Source organism: Syngnathus leptorhynchus, chromosome 1, assembly GCF_054491065.1.
Source record: "Syngnathus leptorhynchus isolate UIUO chromosome 1, UIUO_Slep, whole genome shotgun sequence".
Classification (NCBI taxonomy): domain Eukaryota; kingdom Metazoa; phylum Chordata; class Actinopteri; order Syngnathiformes; family Syngnathidae; genus Syngnathus; species Syngnathus leptorhynchus.
In genome coordinates this window covers 5,301,882-5,321,871 of record NC_141195.1, presented here as the reverse complement: position 1 = coordinate 5,321,871, position 19,990 = coordinate 5,301,882, and the positions used below count along the sequence as shown (strand labels likewise).

The 19,990-nt window shown below is 41.4% G+C and overlaps 1 protein-coding gene across 2 annotated transcripts in view; it reads left to right on the top strand.

Annotated features, from left to right (window-relative positions):
* Positions 1-19,990, top strand: part of LOC147061532 (ERC protein 2-like) — a 97,462-nt gene that overhangs the window by 22,677 nt on the left and 54,795 nt on the right. For both annotated transcript variants that reach the window (XM_085922601.1, XM_085922526.1), the window contains 5 exons: positions 5,014-5,151; positions 7,594-7,782; positions 10,064-10,105; positions 10,660-10,853; positions 15,230-15,323. In XM_085922601.1, the coding sequence (XP_085778727.1) occupies positions 5,014-5,151; positions 7,594-7,782; positions 10,064-10,105; positions 10,660-10,853; positions 15,230-15,323 (657 nt within the window). The remainder of the gene's footprint in view (positions 1-5,013; positions 5,152-7,593; positions 7,783-10,063; positions 10,106-10,659; positions 10,854-15,229; positions 15,324-19,990) is intronic.

The window sequence follows — 19,990 nt, the reverse complement described above, 5'->3', positions numbered from 1 at the left end:
GAGCCCAGAGTTCAAAGCAAACATGGTGTATCAGCAGTTAGCTGTAATGCTGCAAATGGAATAAACTAACAAGAGAAATGGGGTTGGTTTATGTGTCAACAATATGCCAGCTCCTCCAAAATTGAAAGTGAAAGTTAGAATGTGCACTTGCAGCAGTGACATGGAGACATATTTCACCCCGTTTACCTTTTGCCCGTCGCCCGCCTCGTGCATGGCACCGTTGTGCAGTGGCAGCACATACACAATGAATGTGCTGTGCGAGAGTTGCAACCACTAAAGAAAAAAAATCACAATAAAGGCATTTCAGGGATGAACATCTGGAAAAGTATAAGCAGAAAACAGTTCCTGGGCCATTTATGTGGTTGCACAAGTCAAAGACGAATGAATGTGATTCAAAATCTATGAGACAAATTACCAATTTTATGTTTCAGTGTTTTGGCAGCCTTGGTGTTTGTTTTTTACTAAATCATCCCGGCTGTTCTTTCTCTACTCCTTATTTATATAGTCTACCAGCATATAGTGTACCTCACTTCATCTGTTAAAGTGAAGTTCTAAAAGATCTTTGACATGTGGAACTTTAGAATGGTCAAGAGCTCTACTATAACCCCTCATTTGTGCTGTACATATTCTTTAATAGAGCAAGGGATACCCTACGTGTTTGTATGTATTTCTTGTCTCAGGAGATGACCGCCAATGTTTTTTACGGCCCTCTGCATGGACAGCCACTCTGACTTATAGCGTGGCACTATGATGTCAGCGCCGGAGCTTGAGCCTCAGGTCCATTCTAACGGCCAGAGGCTCGATTTAACCCAGAGTAATTTGCCCTTCAAGTGAACAAATGAATGTGAATGTGCAAGATTTCGAGCTTCTCAGAGAAACAGTGGAAGCTCTGTTGGAACCCCTTCGTCTATGTGACCGTGACCAATGCATAATGATGCATCTATTTATTTATTTATTTTCATTTTGGGTTTCATTCCCTCTCTTTTGCCGGCGGGGTGGGGTGGGGTTGCGGGAGGCGCAGAGGCAGAGACTGGTTGTGGTGCGGTCTTGGCACGCATGTGTTATTCATGTTCAAACATTGTGGTCGTCTCAATCCATATTCATACTTTTAAAAAGCCAAGCTTTGTGCGTGGAAGTATAGTATCCACTATCAGGTTCCCTCCCTATGGCAACCGCAGACAGGCAGCTCCAGTAACCTCGGCCGTGGTTGCACTGGACATAAGATATATGCACATATATATATATATATATATATATATATATATATATATATATATATATATATATATATATATATATATATATATATATCTAGTTCAATATATAAGTTCAGTGTATATATATACACTGAATATATATTCACAATATATATATATTATATAATTATATATATATATATATATATATAATTATAAAAGAAAAAGACAATCTTGGGGAAAGCTCGATATTGATTGATAGAGCGCAGAGTGAAAAAGAAAAAGGCTGTTTATGTATATATATATATCAAGGACCCATCCCCAGATCCAGAAACATCTTGGGCTGCCTTGGAGGTATTGTATCAGCTGTACTTCTCAGATCATCCGTGACAAGCCTGAACTCCACCAATGTCTTTCATCCTAATGGATTCCATCTGACCAATCAGAGGATGGACACATGGCTGTAGATAAGCCTGCCGGTGCTGGAGAAGTTCAGGCAAAATCCTTGCGATAGTCCCCCACCCCTCAACTTGTGTATCCCTCAACTGCTGCTATCAACAATCAGCCAGGGTTAATGTTGAGAGCCCGAGGCTGACTGATTGGAGCCGTGCAGACTGCACATTAGTCAGGGCAAGCCTAATGTTGGACTCCAGCTATCCAAGTCCAGCTTCTGCCTGACCACCTGCACTTGAGTTCACCAAATCGTATACATTAAAAAAAAACTGACATCAGACTGTATCCATATCTCAAGCTCGCTTGTTCGTCCCAACAAGCCACAGACATATTTGGCGGTCTTGCATATTAGGTAAAACACCAAGTTGAGACATCTGCGGTGGTCTTCAGTGAGTAACGTTTTCTTTCTCGCTTTGCATCCTCTCCATACAAAAGAAAAAAAAATACTAATGGCACCGGGAGCAGGAGAATCATCCAACAGGGTAATTACACAGCAATTACCGCAACATTCTGCAGGTGAAGGGGTCCTCGAGATATTGTCTTGAGCCTGAAGAGTAGAGACGTGACTCAACTTAGCTAAAAAAACACAGACACACACGGTCAGGTGGAGCTTGGCTCACACAAGTGCATTCTGGCTTTATTCAAAAGCTTTACCTCCCTGCTCGTTGTGCTCAGCAGACGAAACTCCCATTGTGTCTCACTCTTATTGTAATATTCATGATGACAATCACAGCTTGACTTGTTTTGACAAAAAGCCTTGACTTTGCACCTGACAGTCGGACTGGGCATAGTTGTTGTGTTGAGTCTAAAGTCAGCTGACATAGACCCCATGTCCTCGTGGCCCATGAAAATAGATTCTCGTTTGGTTACCGTACTTACATGCACATTCCAAGTTCCTCTAATTTCTCTTTTTTTTTTTTTTTTTTTTTTTAACTTGGCGTTGTTGGTGGATAAAATGCTCTCCACAAGGGGGTGTCAGTTTCCATAATATCACAGCTTTCATCCACTCTATGAGTTCAAGTCCCAGATGGCTGTGAGATGTGATGGAGAGACAGGGGTTAAACGAAGGCCATACTGAGAAGGTGATAGTCTTTCATGAGTGAATTGTGCGTTATTTTGAAAAGTCACAACTGAAAGTATAGTGATGATTGATTAATGTGAGATTCAATAAGTTGTGATGGTCAGAGATGGGACGAGCGTGCAGGTGGACAGCTTAAAGCATTTTGTTTACAACACACGTTAGAATGCATATACTGACTAGCTCACAGTTTGTATCATTAAGTCGTCTGTGTGTGTGTGTTTGTCTAAATGTTTGCTTGCTTTTCTTTAATCACAGCATGTACATGATCCAGGGCTACTTGTCACTTTGTAGTCTCGTAAGTCAGCGTGACCCACATTCCTCCTGGGAACTACAAAATTTGGTGCTACGTGATGTTCAGTTGTTTGTATGCGAAACTATGTTTGTACGGTATGTTCATGTTGATGTTTCACTTTGAGTCTGCAACAACCCTCGTTATGTTTATAAACAGTCATAAGCAGAGAAAAATGAAGACTTGGTTGACTTTTACTGAGAGAAACCAAATCGTGTTCAGCATTTTATTGGTCCACAAGACTTGAGAAATACTGTGCAAACAATTGTAATGCAATGGTGGTCACGCTCCATCCGGGCCTCCTCAGTGTTCTGCTGAAATGATTCTTCCGGAGGCCACTGAGTTCTTATTCTTTCTTTGGATGGAAGACAGATGGGTCAACTGAGTTTGTGGTTCTGCTTTGGAATATGTTGCGTTTAGGTCGCAGTGTTTTTGCCAGAAACACATTTTCAACCGCTTTTCACTCGTCACATCAAACTGATCTGTAATAACAATATTATTAACAAACTGTAACCACAATGCGATAGCGAGCCAGTGATCAGATTAGCAGATTGTCATTATGTTAACCTTCATGTTGTATTTACAGTTTCTATTATTTGGAAAGGAAAGAATGTATTTTTTTAAACTCAGAATACTTGAATATTTTCTACCATTCTATTTACTCTTCTGAGTAGGCCTCCTGGTCCAAAGTCCAACCTGCTGGCGGCATATGAATTCCACAAAATGTCCACCCCAACTTTCAATGGAATAGTTTCATGTGCCTCCATCACCTTGTAGATAAAGATATCACCATAAATATTTTAGAGTTGTTATCTATATGACATAGAGCTGTCTGAAAAGAACACATTGACACATACAAGAAGTAGAAGTGCAATGTCTGGACTGCGTAGTCATGACAATCGCTCAGTGTAGGAGGTCTGCTGCAGCACGAGGCATATATGGTGTCGTACCATGCGCAACAATTTGATGTTAAAAGTCTATGCATGTTTGGAGTTTGTGCTGAGAGATTGACTGCCATTCTCATCAGCAAAACCCAAGCTCCTAAAGGAAAGCTTTACTTTCCAGAGAGGCAAAAAGCCAACTGCGTCTTTGACTAACTCAAAAAAGCTTCTATCGTCAACAATTCCAAGCTCCTGACATACCGTAATTTTTGGACCATAAGACGTTTTTTTTCATAGTTTGGGGGGGGGGGGGGCGACTTATACTCAAGAGTGACTTATATGTCAATTTTTTCACAAATTTTCAAAATTCAAAAATCCGTGATGTAGTGAAATGATGCACAAGTGTGCTTCTGGCCAACAGTATCTTGACGGAACATTGAAATGCTTCCACTGTATTCAAAAGCCTTTCTGGAATAGTATTTTCTATCTTGTGCTCTCTTCACTCTTTTTTTTTTCTCTTGTGCATCTTTTAGATCATATGTGACATTGTAAAATGTATTTACTTACATGTAACCAAAAAAGTGACCGTAACAAATGTGAGCTGCCTGTATTCTGTCAGTGGTAAAGTGTAAAATGTATTCATCATTGCCTGAAGGATTTATTGTCGCTATCGCCAATGTACTGACCAATCAACAGACTTAGCTTGAAGTGTAATGACTGCTATTAACAATCAAGATTTACTGAAGGGAACAGTCCTATTTTTTTCCCCCATTGGAAAAATGCTACTTTCTCTCTTTTGCCAAACCCAAGATGACTCCATTAAAGCTTGCTGGTTGCCCTCCAGAGAGTGGAACATTCCAAAGTCTGGAGTCTAATTATATTCATTTGTACAATAGCTGTGGAGATTTCAGCATTATCTATGTACCCATGACTGGAATGTGGCTTCCCATTTAATTTTTTTTTTTTGGGCTTGAAATGCTTTTCTTATCTAGTTTCTCATTATACTTTTATATATCCTTTATGAATAAAAGAAAAACAATAATCCAGAATCTAAAAGGCAATTCCTGAATTTTTATGGGCCTCACTTGACGATCTCTGTCACTCTTTTGCCAGCTTGAGAACCTGTTGGAGCAGTTAAAGGACAAAGACAAACAGTTGTCTGGGTTAAGGGATCGAGTCCAAGGCCTTCAAACCGATTCTAGCAACACGGACACGGCCCTTGCCACGCTGGAGGAGGCCCTGTCTGAGAAGGTAAACGTGTGGAAATATTAATACAAAAAAATAAGATGACCCTTGATGCAAAATTGTGTACACACCACTTTATTTGAGTATCAACTAAAGAAACAGCAATATGTTCATGATGACACAACAACCAGCTTGTCAGATACTGTCTACACACAAAATGAAACCATGAGACCACTAGTCTAGTTTAACGCTCTGGAAAAATGTACTCATCAAGGTACACAGATTTCGAAGGAAATTGGTAAGGCTTCATTAGTTTACTTCTTTTGCTGTGACTCACTGTTGTTATTCATGGACACATGGCTGCTAATTTATAGACAGACCACACCAGAAGATCTGAGAAAACTGAAAGTGGAAGCTTGGAGGGAGTTTAAGGGAGTATTGAATCATGGGTCATCGCTTTGTAGAACCTTGGGGGAGAGGGCATTCCACTCTTTTCCGACCGAGGACCATGGACTCGGATTTGGAGGTGCTGACCCTCATCCCGACCGCTTCACACTCGGCTGCGAACCGCTCCAGTGAGAGGTGGAGATCACGGCCTGAAGAAGCCAACAGCACCACGTCATCTGCAAAAAGCAGAGACGCGATGCTGAGGTCCCCAAACCGGATCCCCCTCAACGCCCCGGCTGCGCCTAGAAATTCTGTCCATAAAAATTATGAACAGAATCGGTGACAAAGGGCAGCCTTGGCGGAGTCCAACCCTCACTGGGAACGAATCCGACTCACTGCCGGAAATGCGGACCAAACTCTGGCATCAGTGATACAGGGACTGAACCGCCCTTATCAGTTGGCTCGGCACCTCGTACTCCCGAAGCACCCTCCACAGAACCTCCCGAGGGACACGGGCGAACACCTTCTCCAAGTCCACAAAACACATGTGGACTGGTTGGGCGAACCCATGCACCCTCGAGGATCCTGCCGAGGGTGTAGAGCTGGTCCACTGCTCCACGGCCAGGACGAAAGCCACACTGCTCCTCCTGAATCCGAGGCTCGACCTCCCGACGGATCCTCCTCTCCAGCACCCCAGAATAGACCTTACCAGGGAGGCTGAGGAGTGTGATTCCCCTGTAATTGGAACACACCCTCCGGTCCCCCTTCTTAAAGAGGGGAACCACCACCCTAGTCTTTTTTTCCAATTTTTTTCCAGTCCAATGCAGAGGCACCGTCCCCGATTTCCACGCAATGCTGTAGAGGCGTGTCAGCCATGACAGCCCCACAACATCCAGAGCCTTTAAGAACTCCGGGCGGATCTCATCCACCCCCGGGGCCCTGCCACCGAGGAGTTTTTTTTAACTACCTCAGTGACTTCGACCCCAGAGATTGGAGAGTCCGCCTCAGAGTCTCCAGGCCCTGCTTCCACAATGGAAGGCGTGCCGGTGGAATTGAGGAGGTCTTCGAAGTATTCTATGTAAACCATGTTCGCCCAAATCTGGCTCAGCCTATTCCTTTCTATAGAATTCAGCTGTGATGAGAAGAGCATTGGCAAGCATTTTCTACTTTACGGTCAACAATGGGTGCGTCATGTGTTTACAAGAGTGTTGTTAATCACAAACCTGCTTGCCACAGTACATACTGCGGCTCAAATTAACACGCCGAGCTTTGGTGCCCAGACCAAGCCTGAAGCTCTTGAGACTGTCCCACTGACTGTTTCTATGTCACATTGCACTTGCACGTTTGTGCTCATTGTGCCGTTCCTTTCTTTTTTTTTTTCTTCCCTCCAGCTCATCCTGGCCCATTAGCCATTTCCTTGTCTCTTCTCTCTCTCTTCCAAAAGCAGCTCTGTGCCAGGTGGAGTTAGATGGTATATTTGTCCAATTCACCCAGGGGGCTTAAAGCTGCCAATCACGCAGCAATGCCACATCGTAAAAGGCCCAATTCTGAGCAGCGCCGTGTGCCTAAATAAACACCTGAATAAACAGCTTGATAATCGCTTCAATCCACACGCCCACTTGACACACCTTACGCGCTCTCCCACCCATGCTGTGGACGTGGTTTCGGGCCGGCGCTCAAAGCCGTACCGCTGCGATTAGAGAATAGGCGTGAATTATGATATAAACATTCCAACTTGGTTTATCAGGAGTCAGCGTGGAGTTGTAAGGAAGTGATCTCCAGTACTGTATTATCCATTTTCAATAAATCTGTCTCGATACTCCGTCTTGCTCTGATCTCTCGCTGTTGAAGCGATTATTTACGGCAATTTTATTTAATACTTGTATTTATGAGCTTGGCTGGCCTTTTTTTTAAAACATGCTGTTGGGCCCATTCGGTAAGAGGCTATCATTCATGAATGCTAGCAGAGAGCCCGACTAGTCACCCAGGACTGACAATTGTTTGCATTTTGGACGTGACATGGTTTATAGCTTTAATGGGAATAAGCACGTAAGTAGATCATATCCTTTAAGGTCTTTACCAGAGTCAATCTCATGCTGCTCAATTTTCCTCACTTCTTAGGAGCGAGTCATTGAGAGCCTGCGGGAACAGAAGGAGCGGGCGGACAGGGTTCAACTGGAGGAGTTGGAGCGACTGAAGAAGGACAACCAGGAATTGAAGGACAGGTTCTTAGCACTCCAACCTCAGAAACTGTCACCCGGCCAGCCCTCGATCCCGAGCCCAAACCAAGGCCGGAGGCCCGACGGAGAGGTCTGTATGGGGTGAGCGTGGAGAGGATGGGGCTTCACAAAGTGGAAATGTGAGCACGTGTGTGTTTAACAAATTTATATGCTCAACAGCACCCGAGAGGAGCAATTGAAATAAATGATGTTGGGGGAGATAACATCATAAAGTGTCCATGTCAGTGCTGTGTAATTTTGGTTGTTGTTGTATTCATTTTTTTTTCTACTATGATTTGAAACCCAAATAATCCAAAACCAATATAACAAATGGGCAAAAACGACTTGCTTGTTGATTCAAGCGCAGTGAAGACTATGAGTGGAATGTATGTACGGTCCAATCTACAGTCTACCACAAGTTTCAAAACACAATCACTAAGAACCATTTCAAATACATTCAACCAATCAAAAATAAATACATGTCGAATCGTAGACTATATCAAGGGTTTCCAGGGCTATTTATTTGCATCTGTGTATCTATTTTGGCACTCTAAAACAAAATTTGGATGGGTAAATGATTCACAAAATTAGCTGGAAAATAAATCAAGCCTAAATAATACATCTATTTTATTGTTAAAAAACGTCACAATCAATTATTTTTCATGTCTGATTTCATGGACCACCTGCAATACCGCCACAGACCACTAGATGCCCGCGAACCACTGGTTGACAATAATTGCACGATATCAAACACACACGTTTACATTGTGTTTTTATTCTAGTTTGTAAATTGAAATGGAAAAGTAATCAACTCATTCAACGTCAACCCAGTTAAAAAAGACCTTTGACGTGTATATGCTTCAATGAGTCAAGTGGCTGTAATCAGCGGATTTCCCTCTTTAAGCGGCCGATAATATTTGGGTTAGCATGAGGCTAAGCCTAAAACAATACCGTATTTTTCCAGTGTTCTACGTAGACTCATTAGCTTGGCTTATTAACTTCCAACAATGCTCAGATATGTGGATTCTTTTGTGTTGAATGTCTGACAACTATCTGAACATAACTTAGGTCAGGTTGTCACCAAACACGTGTTTTCACAACTCTACGGAAACTGGTAAACCAAAATATTGCCTTTTTTTTGTTTGTTTATTTTTTTGCCTGCATCCAAAATGCATCTTTAATTCCTTATCCTGGATAGTATCCACAATAATCTTAGTCATCAGCGTGGAATGATCGTCCTTCACTAGATATATCTTAAGAGAGAATCAGGCCGTTGATATTAAAATGATGTGATTAATGGAGGAATAAAAATCCTTCCATCCCTTATTGGGTGCCAAGCAATCGTATTTTTTCCTCCCATTTCCCTCACACACACCAGCACATAGGCTGTCATATGGCCAGAATTTATGAGCGACTTTTCTTTTATAGTCATAAAAAAAGCATACACACACACATTTCATTCCCGTTAAACGATATCTCGCCGAGCGTCAGGCCACAAAAAAGGGACGGCAGCTCGATAACCCTTTGGAGGCAGCAGATTTACGCTCTGACAGAAGTGTTGCCATAATTGGATTATTTATTGTCGTCAGCAGCCGGAATGTAAACTTGCAAATTCTTCTAAAGGACTTACAATGTCGCTGGATGCGCAAATGTGTGTGTTCCTCGACGAGCGAGCAATACATACTTTCCCCTTCCCGGGTTTCGCATTAGAAGCAATTTTCAAATCAGAATGAGCAACTGAGTTAGATGAGATCGAAGCTCACCGAACTTCAAAATGGTCAGGCAGTGTCAGCAATCCTGTCATTATTTGTATGATTTGTAAAGTGCTAACTTTCTTGTATGGGTTGAACAAAATTGTGTTTTCTTGCATTGATGTGGTTTGTGTGGCAATGTCTATAAGCAAAAAAAAAAAAAAAAAAGATAAAAGTGGAGTAACTGCTGTAGTTGTGTGAGGAAAATCTCTTAAAGCTGTTGCAGTTGACGGTCACAGTCAATTGGTACGGCGACACATTCCATGCAGATGTTTGCGATCTGACTCAGTCAAGCTGCTCACGGAGCCTTTTCATCTCAAAGTTGTTTAAAGCACCACATCCGCTTCCCATGATGTTGGATTTGCTCATCCCCAGGCCTGGGGAGGTAAACGCTACTTTCAAAGAGACAAATATTGCTTCAGGACGAAAACCGGAAAACAACGATTTTGCTGTTTCAGAATTCGTTTTGTTTCAATGACTCTATTTGCATTGTCGCTATATATAAAATGCAACAATCACAAAAGATGGCTTTGTTATATTGTCATTTTTTCCTTATTTACTTTACTCAAAGAAAGTTACAAGACGAGCTCATGATCTTCTCCTATTCATCTCGCCCTCTAGATGGCAGCTCTAATAGTCGCAGTACCAGCTGTAAGCTCCACGGTAGGTTCCATGTTATTATGTCCCTCTTGTGTCCCAACCTTTCTCATGCTGTTGAATGAGAAGGTGTGTTTGACTATTACTAAACGTAGCTCTTCTTCGACCTAGGTTTTTTGTGGGGCTTCTTGTTAAAGTAGCTTTGTCACACTAACTGCTAAGTCAGCAATTTGCAATCATTTTTCATAATATCACAAATGTTTTGTCTCTCTATTTATACGTCCTTGTCAGCAGCTACTATTACCAATAGTAGTATACAGCACGATATATGTACAAATGTTAAATTTTCTTTCGTCATGTATTGGCCTACCAAGAGACTACGGAGCTTTGTACCTTATAATATGGAATATTATAATATACAACTTTTGTTTTTATACTGATGTTCATTAATGTGCATTCTCCTTATTTAAATAAATAAATAAATAAATAAATAGATAAATAAATACATAAATAAATAAATATCAATGGCCGTCCATTTTTACATTTTTTCAAAATAATAAACCAAAATCCAATTGCGAGACTCTCTATGTACCTGATGCATGAACTTGCCTCCCCCCAAGGCCCTAAACCCAGAGGACACATTGCGCAAGTGCCCGGACATCACGGATCGCCTGAGGCTTCTCGAGCAGGAAGTGGCTCGCTACAGGGAGGAATCTGGAAAGTCGCAAGCAGAGGTCGCCAGGTTGATGAAGGCGCTGAAGGATGCTGAGGTGGACAGATCTGGCCGAGAGAAGAAAATTAATGATCTTGAGAGGTGAGTGTTTAAAAAAAATAAAATAATAATACAGAAGACACCTTTCTGAGTGTCCTAAGAGAAGTGCATTTTTGAGCCCTTTCATCTGAAAAGGAGCAATCTGAAGGCCATAATCTCCATTCCTCTTGAAAAATGCTTCCATCAAGTTGTCATGAATATGTCACAAATTTAGGACAAATTAAATGAAGTTGTATAAATTCCCCCAGTACTCAAGGTGCCCTGGATTGGAATCAGTGTGCTATGGGATGTTTCTGTGCGCACATGGGTGGCCAAATGTTTCTGTGCAAATGTTTGCAAATGACAAAACAAGTTGTTTTCACTTTTGTGGAGAGCTAAGGAGAACCAGATGATGCGACACTTTTACAACAAAGCCGCAAAAGAAAGCTGACAACGGAAAGTACCGCTTTAGATCTTAACCATGACATCATCTTAGTACTGATAATCTTTGTTTATATTTGTTATTGCTAATTTCTTGTTTCATGGGAACAATTTATTAGCACGTTTTAAGTTAGTGTCAAATGGGAACAGTCAGACGTATAGCATGTTGATTTACTCTTGTAGTTTGGAGCATTTCTTTAGTGATATGGAGACAACTTGAGAAAATAAATCACACTCCCACTCTGAGTATATCCCAGTTAGTGACCTGCTAAGCACTCTGGTATGTAAGGAAGAGTTTCAGTCAAAGGGAGGTTTGCATTATGCATATATGCAGTATTTGTCTCATTCTGAGTTTGACGTGTATTTTGGAGGCAGATGGGCTGCTGTAATCCGATTTATTCGTAAAACCCACACCCAAAACACATTTGCATAGATCTACATAAACTGGAGCCAAATTTGCTGGGTTTGCAAATTTTGAACTCGTCAAGGCTTTGAAAACACACATAGACATTATAGTATGCATTCAAGTTTTCATCGTCTCGTGTTGGAAAGCATAACATAACATTTGACAAGTCATTTTTGTCTTTTCCCAGTTTCACTCATCGTACTGTACACGAAGGGGCAACACGTCACGGGGTATTATTACAACGATAAGCACCACAAAGAATCTGTAAATAATAAACAATCTTGTCGTGTTTGGATCTTTCAGCGCTGCATCAAGACAAATGCCCCAGATAAAACTTCAGTGTTGACCCAAGTGCTGCACTCTAAACTTTCTGAGTTCCTGCTTCCTCTCCCCTGCATTTCTTTTTTCTTTTTTTTTTTTTTAGGTTCCACCAAAAGAAAAATTTACATCATTTAGATTTTATCTGCCTCTTTTTCCACAAACGCCACATCGACAGTCGCAACCGTGATGTTTGCCGACTTGCTTAAAATCCTTTCACAGCGATATTTGCACATATTTTCTGCACGTTTACACAATAGAATCAGTCCTTGCGCATTCCAAATGTTTTACAACTAAGTGGGCCACAAACCTTTTGGAACTTGGAGTCTTTAAATTATATCTGAGTCATTTTATTTATATTTACATTTATATTATATTTTATATACAATTGTTAATGATTGAGGATTATCTTGGTGGGTTACTTAGTTGTTGTCAACCCAAGAAGCAGTTCAGACCAATAAAACACATTTCAATAAAGACTTTGGGATAAGATTGATGGGAAAATATGCTTTAAAAAAAAAAGATAAAAACACAGCTGCTCTCGGAACCAGCAATAAATCGAATCTGCTTGTGTTGGAACAATGTTGTGGCGAGTGCTCCAGGTGGAAGAAGCACAAGGACATGTGATAAATGACTTACAAATCTATCAGGTTTCACGCGCTGTGCTTTTCTTCTCTCACACACACATTCTCTCTCTCTCTCTCTCTCTCTCTCTCTCTCTCTCTCTCTCTCTCTCTCTCTCTCTCTCTCTCTCTCTCTCTCTCTCTCTCTCTCTATCTCTCTATCTCTCTATCTCTCCCTCTCTCTCTCTCTCTCTCTCTCTCTCTCTCTCTCTCTCTCTCTCTCTCTCTCTCCCTCCCTCCCTCCCTCCAACAACTGTCTGTCTTAAAAATCTTGCTGCACTAAAATATTATCGTCCCTTTCGATAGCCATCAAATTTTAGTGTAGGCACATGCAGCCCTGATACTCTTACTCACACTTTTATACCTCATCAACCTTGCCCAGATGGCTTTGATGGCGCTGTATTAGCTATCAAAAGACACCAGCATGTCTGCGGGTGTGCACACCTGCGCCCGTAGCAGCATGAGTTTATATGCCCTCATGGCCGGTGACTTCTCAGTGGACACGCTCCGAGCTTATGCAAACATACATGGATAGCTTGCGGTGGAAACAAATCCCTTCTCTTGAAGTCGAGAAGGATGTGCATATACTTCGTGATGATGAAAGGAGATACTGGAATGAGGGTTTTTTTTTGTGGATAGTAGGAGGAAATGCAAGACTCAAAATGAACGTTTTAATAAAAGGGTTAGGTTCGATTCAATATGTTTATTTCTCATATGCATAGTAAATACACAACAGTTCTATTGAGCAATGAAATTTATACTTTTCTAGTTTCCCCTCTATCTGTTTGCAGATTAGAAAAAAATAAAATAAAATAAAAAATTATATTTTTTGTTTGTCCTTAATGTAGTTTTTTCATTTCTTTTTTGAGTAATTATTTTCACTTTTTTTTCTTTTCAATGCATTTAAATGAGCTTCCATTACATGCAAATTTTTGCTACTCATGGGATGGCCCTGTTCCAAAAACTGACTTTTAGTGTACCCTATTTTCCGGACTATAAGGCGCACCTAAAAACTTAACATTTTCTCAAAAGCCGACAGTGCGCCTTATAGTCCGTTGCGCCTTTTATATGGACCAAATTCCTAAATTTAAACTGGCCCAAAGCATTGTGTCATGAAAGTGGCCCGCTGAAGACTATGAATCATGAATCAAATAGACTATGGATCATTATTTTGTGATTATAATGTAATTTGTTGAGTCTGAAGTTGAAATAAAAAAGATAAAATGGCGAGTGATTTGATTTGGATTAAAGATCTGACATGATGTATTAATGGTGCGCCTTATCGTCCGGTGCGCCTTATATAAGGACAAAGTTTTAAAATTGGCCATTCATTGAAGGTGCACCTTATAGTCCAGTGCGCCTTATAGTCCGGAAAATATGGTATATGAGTTTAGGATTAATACTACTTTAGTTTATGCAAATAAAAAAGACAAAGCTGTATTGTGCAAAGTTGGAAACAGGTGAGTATTCAAGTATTGCACAGTTGTAGCCGCATAACAAAAGAAAATATTGCAACATGTGATTGACGGAGTGTGATGTCATTAGAGTAGTAGTCTGATAGAGAGACTTATTCATCTAATGATATTCTCTGTGTTTACATTATATGGAAACAAAAGTATTGGGACACCTAACAATGATATGAACTAAGAATGGAACAAAATCTGGAGGTCACTGTTATAATTGCTTCCACTCCTCATTGAGATGGAAGAGCGCGTCTGTGGGAATTTTTTTATCGAGAATATCAGCTCTGAGATCAGAGAAACCGTCATGCTTGTGGGTTATCCCAAAGGTGTTCAGGTCAGAGCTCTCAAGTTCCTGCACATCAAAATCATTCAACAATAGCTAGGTGTGGATTAATGATAGCACTGCCCTGGAAAAGAAAAGATGGAAACTCAATTTCCAGAATGTATTGTGCCCCTGGTTGATGACCTAAACTGTTTTTCGTCCATATTCTGTGAATTTGTGTGTGTGTTTGTGCCAGCTGAGTGTGTATTACATGTTTTCATAATCTTTTTGAAGCATATTGAAATGAATCACTCGCCGACATCACTCACATGTTGGACACACACAAGCAACATTTTGGGTGAAATGACAGCAAATATTTGCTCACGTGGGGGCAGCTTGTAGCTCTGACCCAAAATCAACACGCCAGCATGGATGTGGAATAATAATGCGGCACATTTTAGCAGCCGCTTGCTCACAGCTTGTTTACAGTGCCGGAGAGTTCTCTTACGCTAATTTGTCACTGTCAGCTTTCTTGCCTTTCCACCTTTTACTTCCCAAAGATCTCGAATCTTGAAAAATACAAGTTCCAAATGTGTTTTTTATTTATTTATTTATAGTTTTGCTACTTATATGTTGGAATGGGATGTTTGATGTGTTAAAAGTAGGGATAAATCATTAAGTGAGTGGCAAATCCCAAAAATTGTTTCATCATCTTCTGTGTACTTTGTGTTCATGTGCTTTGCAGTTGACAGATTTACAGGCATGCCTCAACTCCATCACTCAGCTTGCCTGCCATGAGTCACACATTTGCAGCGGTTATTTATTTTTGCCTCGTGTGACCCTGTCATAAAAAGTTTGCTTCAATGGTCGTGGTAGGAATTATATTAGCAACTCTCAATTTTTATAATTTTGTTTTTTTCCTCAAGGCAAATCAAGTCCCCTCTTATTCAAAAACAGACAGTGCCTGGCGAAGTAAGGAGGGATGCGCAGCCTGATGGATATCCATACTCTTTGTCGCAGGTTTGGAATTATTAAAATAATTGCATGTGTTGGAGATACTTTGACCTGTCATTTATGTTTTCATCACGCCTACTTTTTTTGTACATGTGTACTGTCAGAACACTGTACTGTGTTGCATTTCTTTTCTTTGTGCTCGCATTCATGTGGCACACAACATGCCCAAGGATAAGCACAAACTGGGCCGCACCTCCACCTTCCCGCTTTCCCATCCATGCAGGAGAGTTTATGTGGGATAAAGTGATACCGTTTATCTGCCTCATCATCTCTATCCCACCACACTGCACTCAGTCAACACCAAGGAGGCACATTTCCGAAGTGTTCACGTCAGGCTCCCAAAGTGGCCTTGTATTACTTTTTTACTGTAAAAGACGGGTGTGATCTTTCTCAACTTTCTTCTTTTCATAGTCTATGCACCTGTCACATTCCCAGTAATCACCACCCACATACTTAAAGCAATACACCACTGAATGTGTATAGTATATACGTATATATGTGAAAAATGTGTGTATATGTAATATGTGTGATTGTGTGCTTTCTGGGGGCAGTGTACACAGCTGCTGGAAGTTCGCATTTTCTCACTCCCTGTCGGTTTATTGTAATGATTATAATCCCTCCATACCACCAGAAAGGGTCAGACTATAATGACCTTTCCTTTGGGACCTGGGTGATGACTGGTGCTGTAGAACCAATTATCCATCCATTTCTTCTCACCCCCTCCCCCCAACACCAATATACCAGTACTTGTCGGTGTATCCTTGAATGACAGCGGTATTCTCTCATAGCTAATAAAAGTCCCACAACACAGAGAGAATGGACAGATATTCGCTCTGAGGTGGGAGTTTTAGATCCCAGCAGTAGCACCTTCTCAGTAGGGTGCTTGGAGGGGTGTATTCGTTTCGTCCAAATGTGTGTGCGCATATCTCTGCTGGGCGGGGTCAGCGCAGCACTTGTTGATTCTGTTGCATCGAATTACTGGCCGTCTGTCACGTCCAATTACAGTGCTGCGGGGCTGACGCACATAGGCTTCCTCTGTGCGTGTGCGCAAGGGGTTTGTCGCTCACCTCCAGCTGTGTGGTGCTGACGTGACGAGCAATAAGTTTCCGCTTGCGATTTGCCCCGTTTGGCACTGTTCTCATCACCCGCGGGGAGAATCCCATTGCTGCTGTCAGTATCACCATATGACTTATTTACTTCATTTGGGTGTCCTACGATTTGAGTCCGAAGAATTGCAATTGGTTCTCCGTAAGTGGTTGTATAAACTGTGACCCGACATAACATCGCTCATGTAACAAAAATATTCACGAGTGCTTTGCAACAGAGGTTTGAGTTGGCCGCGTCTCTATACCCACGTGACCCAATTACGGCACGGCTATTCTGCAGCGTGAACGTGTGAACTCCAAGGCGAGACCACCCCTCCCCTGACTCCAAAAACTGAAAGCGGGCAGGAGAAACTCTGGGTTTATTATTTCTGTTCAGTGTTTTCTTTCACAGTTCCATCAGCCTATGTGGAGAGTGATCCTTTTCCGACTCAACGCGGGTGTTGTAGAGGCCACACGCGCACATCCACGTAAAATACACGTAAAATACACACTTGCTCTGCATTTTTTAGTGAGCACTGATATGGAAGTCCAAAAAGATCACAATATCACATCCTTAGTTTTAAATTTGAACTGAATTGCTTCCCTTTGTATTTTATTTCTCTTACCATTGAACAAAATTATTTTGTCATGGGCTTACAAAAGTGTTGATTATTTAGAAATAAAACACCCTGGCCGTCATCACTTTACATCCAAACAAACTCTTACAAATAAAATCATCTTTCCCCTCAGCTCCCTCTCTCAACTTCCAATGAGGGGAAATTTACAGCTCAGCGTATGAGATACACCCTCATGTGGCTAACGTGTATAACTGCAGGCAGGATGGGGTTAAAGCTAAAGTGAACCTGCCCACACATTCCAAATAGGACACAGTTCTGTTTGCATCCTGTGTGAATTGATGCGGTTATGCAATTTGAAATTGAATTTATGAGTGTGTCATCAATAATTAGCAGATACTTGGCACAAGAATTTCCTACATTCACCTAGAAGAATAATTACGAATTTTTTCGATCATCTATTTTTAATTATTCGCAAGCTATTTCATTCAATAATAATTACACATCGTGACATTCAAGCTTTATCACATAGAGTGAACAAGTTTTGTTGACAGTTTTGCGTCCTCGTCGCACAAGCTTTTACGTCACTTATTTTTACCACAGTGATTAGAACCAGCTGAGTGACCGACAAGTTTCACCCCCTTTCTTGAAGACGGGCACAACTACAATGAAAAAAAAGTGTGTTGAATTTATTCAATTTTATTTAGTCGGTGGTGGCACAAAATATATAATAGTCGTGCACTGGGAAAATAGTCTTGCTGAACCAGAAACAGACCTAGCCCAAATTGTTCATACCAAGTTCGGAGCATGCAATTTATCAAAGTAATTCAGGACATAAATGTGTTAATAAATGAATTATTTTGTCATTGTAATGTCGTTTCAGACCCAAAGATTGCATGTTCTGCAATTTTCTTTGGTGATTGATAGCTGGTTGGTTTTTTTGCAGATGTGTCTGCAATCGCTGTGTGTCTGCTGGTAAATCAAGAAACGGGTTGAATGAGTGTTTCCCCCTTGTGTGTGTGTGTGTGTGTGTGTGTGTGTGTGTGTGTGTGTGTCTGTGTCTGTCTGTGTGTGAGTGTGTCTGTGTGTGTGTCTCTGTGTGTCTACACATTTGAATGAGAATGACCTCACATTAGTTATAAATGCCATAAGAAAGACGGGAGCCACCAGTGGTTTCAGCTGCAGCTAACATTTTTGCGGTGGAGTCGAATACCTCTTTGCTCACACACAGAGAAATACAAACATTGACAAGAGGAGTCTAAAAGAAAAGTATGGGTAGTTGAAGTAGAAAAAAAGTTGAACTCAGTTTACAAATGTCTAATGTAGTTAATACCCCTTTCATGCTCAGTTAATTTCCTCAGCGCTGGAAGTCCGGGGCTACGAATCTGAAGTAAAAAATGTTTGCTACAATTGTTATGTTTGTAAATATAAAATGTAGTTTCAATTAGTTATTATTTTTTTCATATTTAATTTTAAAAAAGTATTTTTTTTTTCAATAATTTTCAAAATATTTTTTTTCCTAAGTATTTTGTTTTGGTTATTTGGTTAGTTTTATTCATGAGAATAACTCTGTTTATGCAACAAGGCTTAGTTAGGACAGCACTAGTCTCCTTCCAACAAGTTTAGCAAACAAGCTTTGGTGACAGGTGGGAACAAACATTATAAATACGCTGCTGGGTTTTTTCGCATGCACCAAGTCATTTTTCCCACCCATGTGAAGTAAGAAACGCCTCCAAAATAATTGGGCCCCTACATGCAAAGAACATACTGAGCCATTGTGCTGTCATGCCGATGAATGGACTTGATGCCTACTGAGCCAGAATCGAGGAGTCATGCTGTCTCCCCAACAAAAGATAACCATTTAGCTCAGTGCTCAAGCCACTATGTAACCATGATGTTCGCCGCTTGATGATGTCAACACTGTGAGCCGCCATGATATCATCAAGATGGAGGCTACATGGGAACATGCAATCCCACAGTGGCCCAGTCTAATAATGGTTTGCTAAAACATCACCTGATCTTGGCACAATTCTCACATTCCCCCCAAGAAAGATTCTTTCTTCTCCTCTGTGTCTCAAAGTAATCAGTCTGCTGATGTGTAATGCGGTGAAAGTCTTCCACCAGGCTGACTGGCTGAAATGGAGCATGGCTAATGCTCTGGGTGACTTTTCTTCACACCCTCTGTGGAGACTTACTGGGTCTCCTGTGTGCCATCAACCGGAGCCTCCTTCTCACCCATCTACCATCTTAACTCATTTGGCCCAATTATCGCCAGACTTTTTTCTGCCGTCCTCCCGCTATCCGTCCAAATCTCTTGCACCACACCCCCAATGTGGCATTTGAACCAGGCCTTTGAACCATCAACACCGACGCAAACGAACAAGGGGGATTGGGCCCGTACCTCTGAGCCCCTCAATCAGCTTAGCTGGTCTCAGTAAGCCTTAGCCAGGCTGTGAGGCTTTCCCTTGAAGCTGAGCTAAATTAGCACGCACAGGCTCGCCGCTAAGCCGATTAGCTCGCTAATTTCGTTAAAATGCATTGTATTCCTTATTAATGATGTGATTGTGACACAAGGGACTAGTCTGGGTGGTGGGCCGATGTCGGGCTGACAGATCTGTACGTGACGTGGGTGACCCATAATGGAGCTTTTCAAACAAGACATCAAACTCTGAAATTAATTCCAAGCTAGCCGTTTATCAACACCCCCCCCCCGCTTATCATGTGCTTGGGAGACTTTGATGTGACTTGAGACGTTTTGATGTGTTGTTTTCTGGGTGAATTAGCCATTGGAAAATTATGGGATGAATTGTTCTTGCCAGGGATGTTGAGTCGATTTAGTTTTATAGCAAGATGGTGCATTTCCAGACTACTATGAATCAAAAGCGCTTTTTCAAAGTTGTGTACGCCACGATGCTAACTCGCCCTACACTGGCTGCTGCGAGCGTGAACAGCGAGCAGACTGTCTAACATCTGGGAAACACACCTACCAAACAGGCGGCGATGGAGAGCGTCC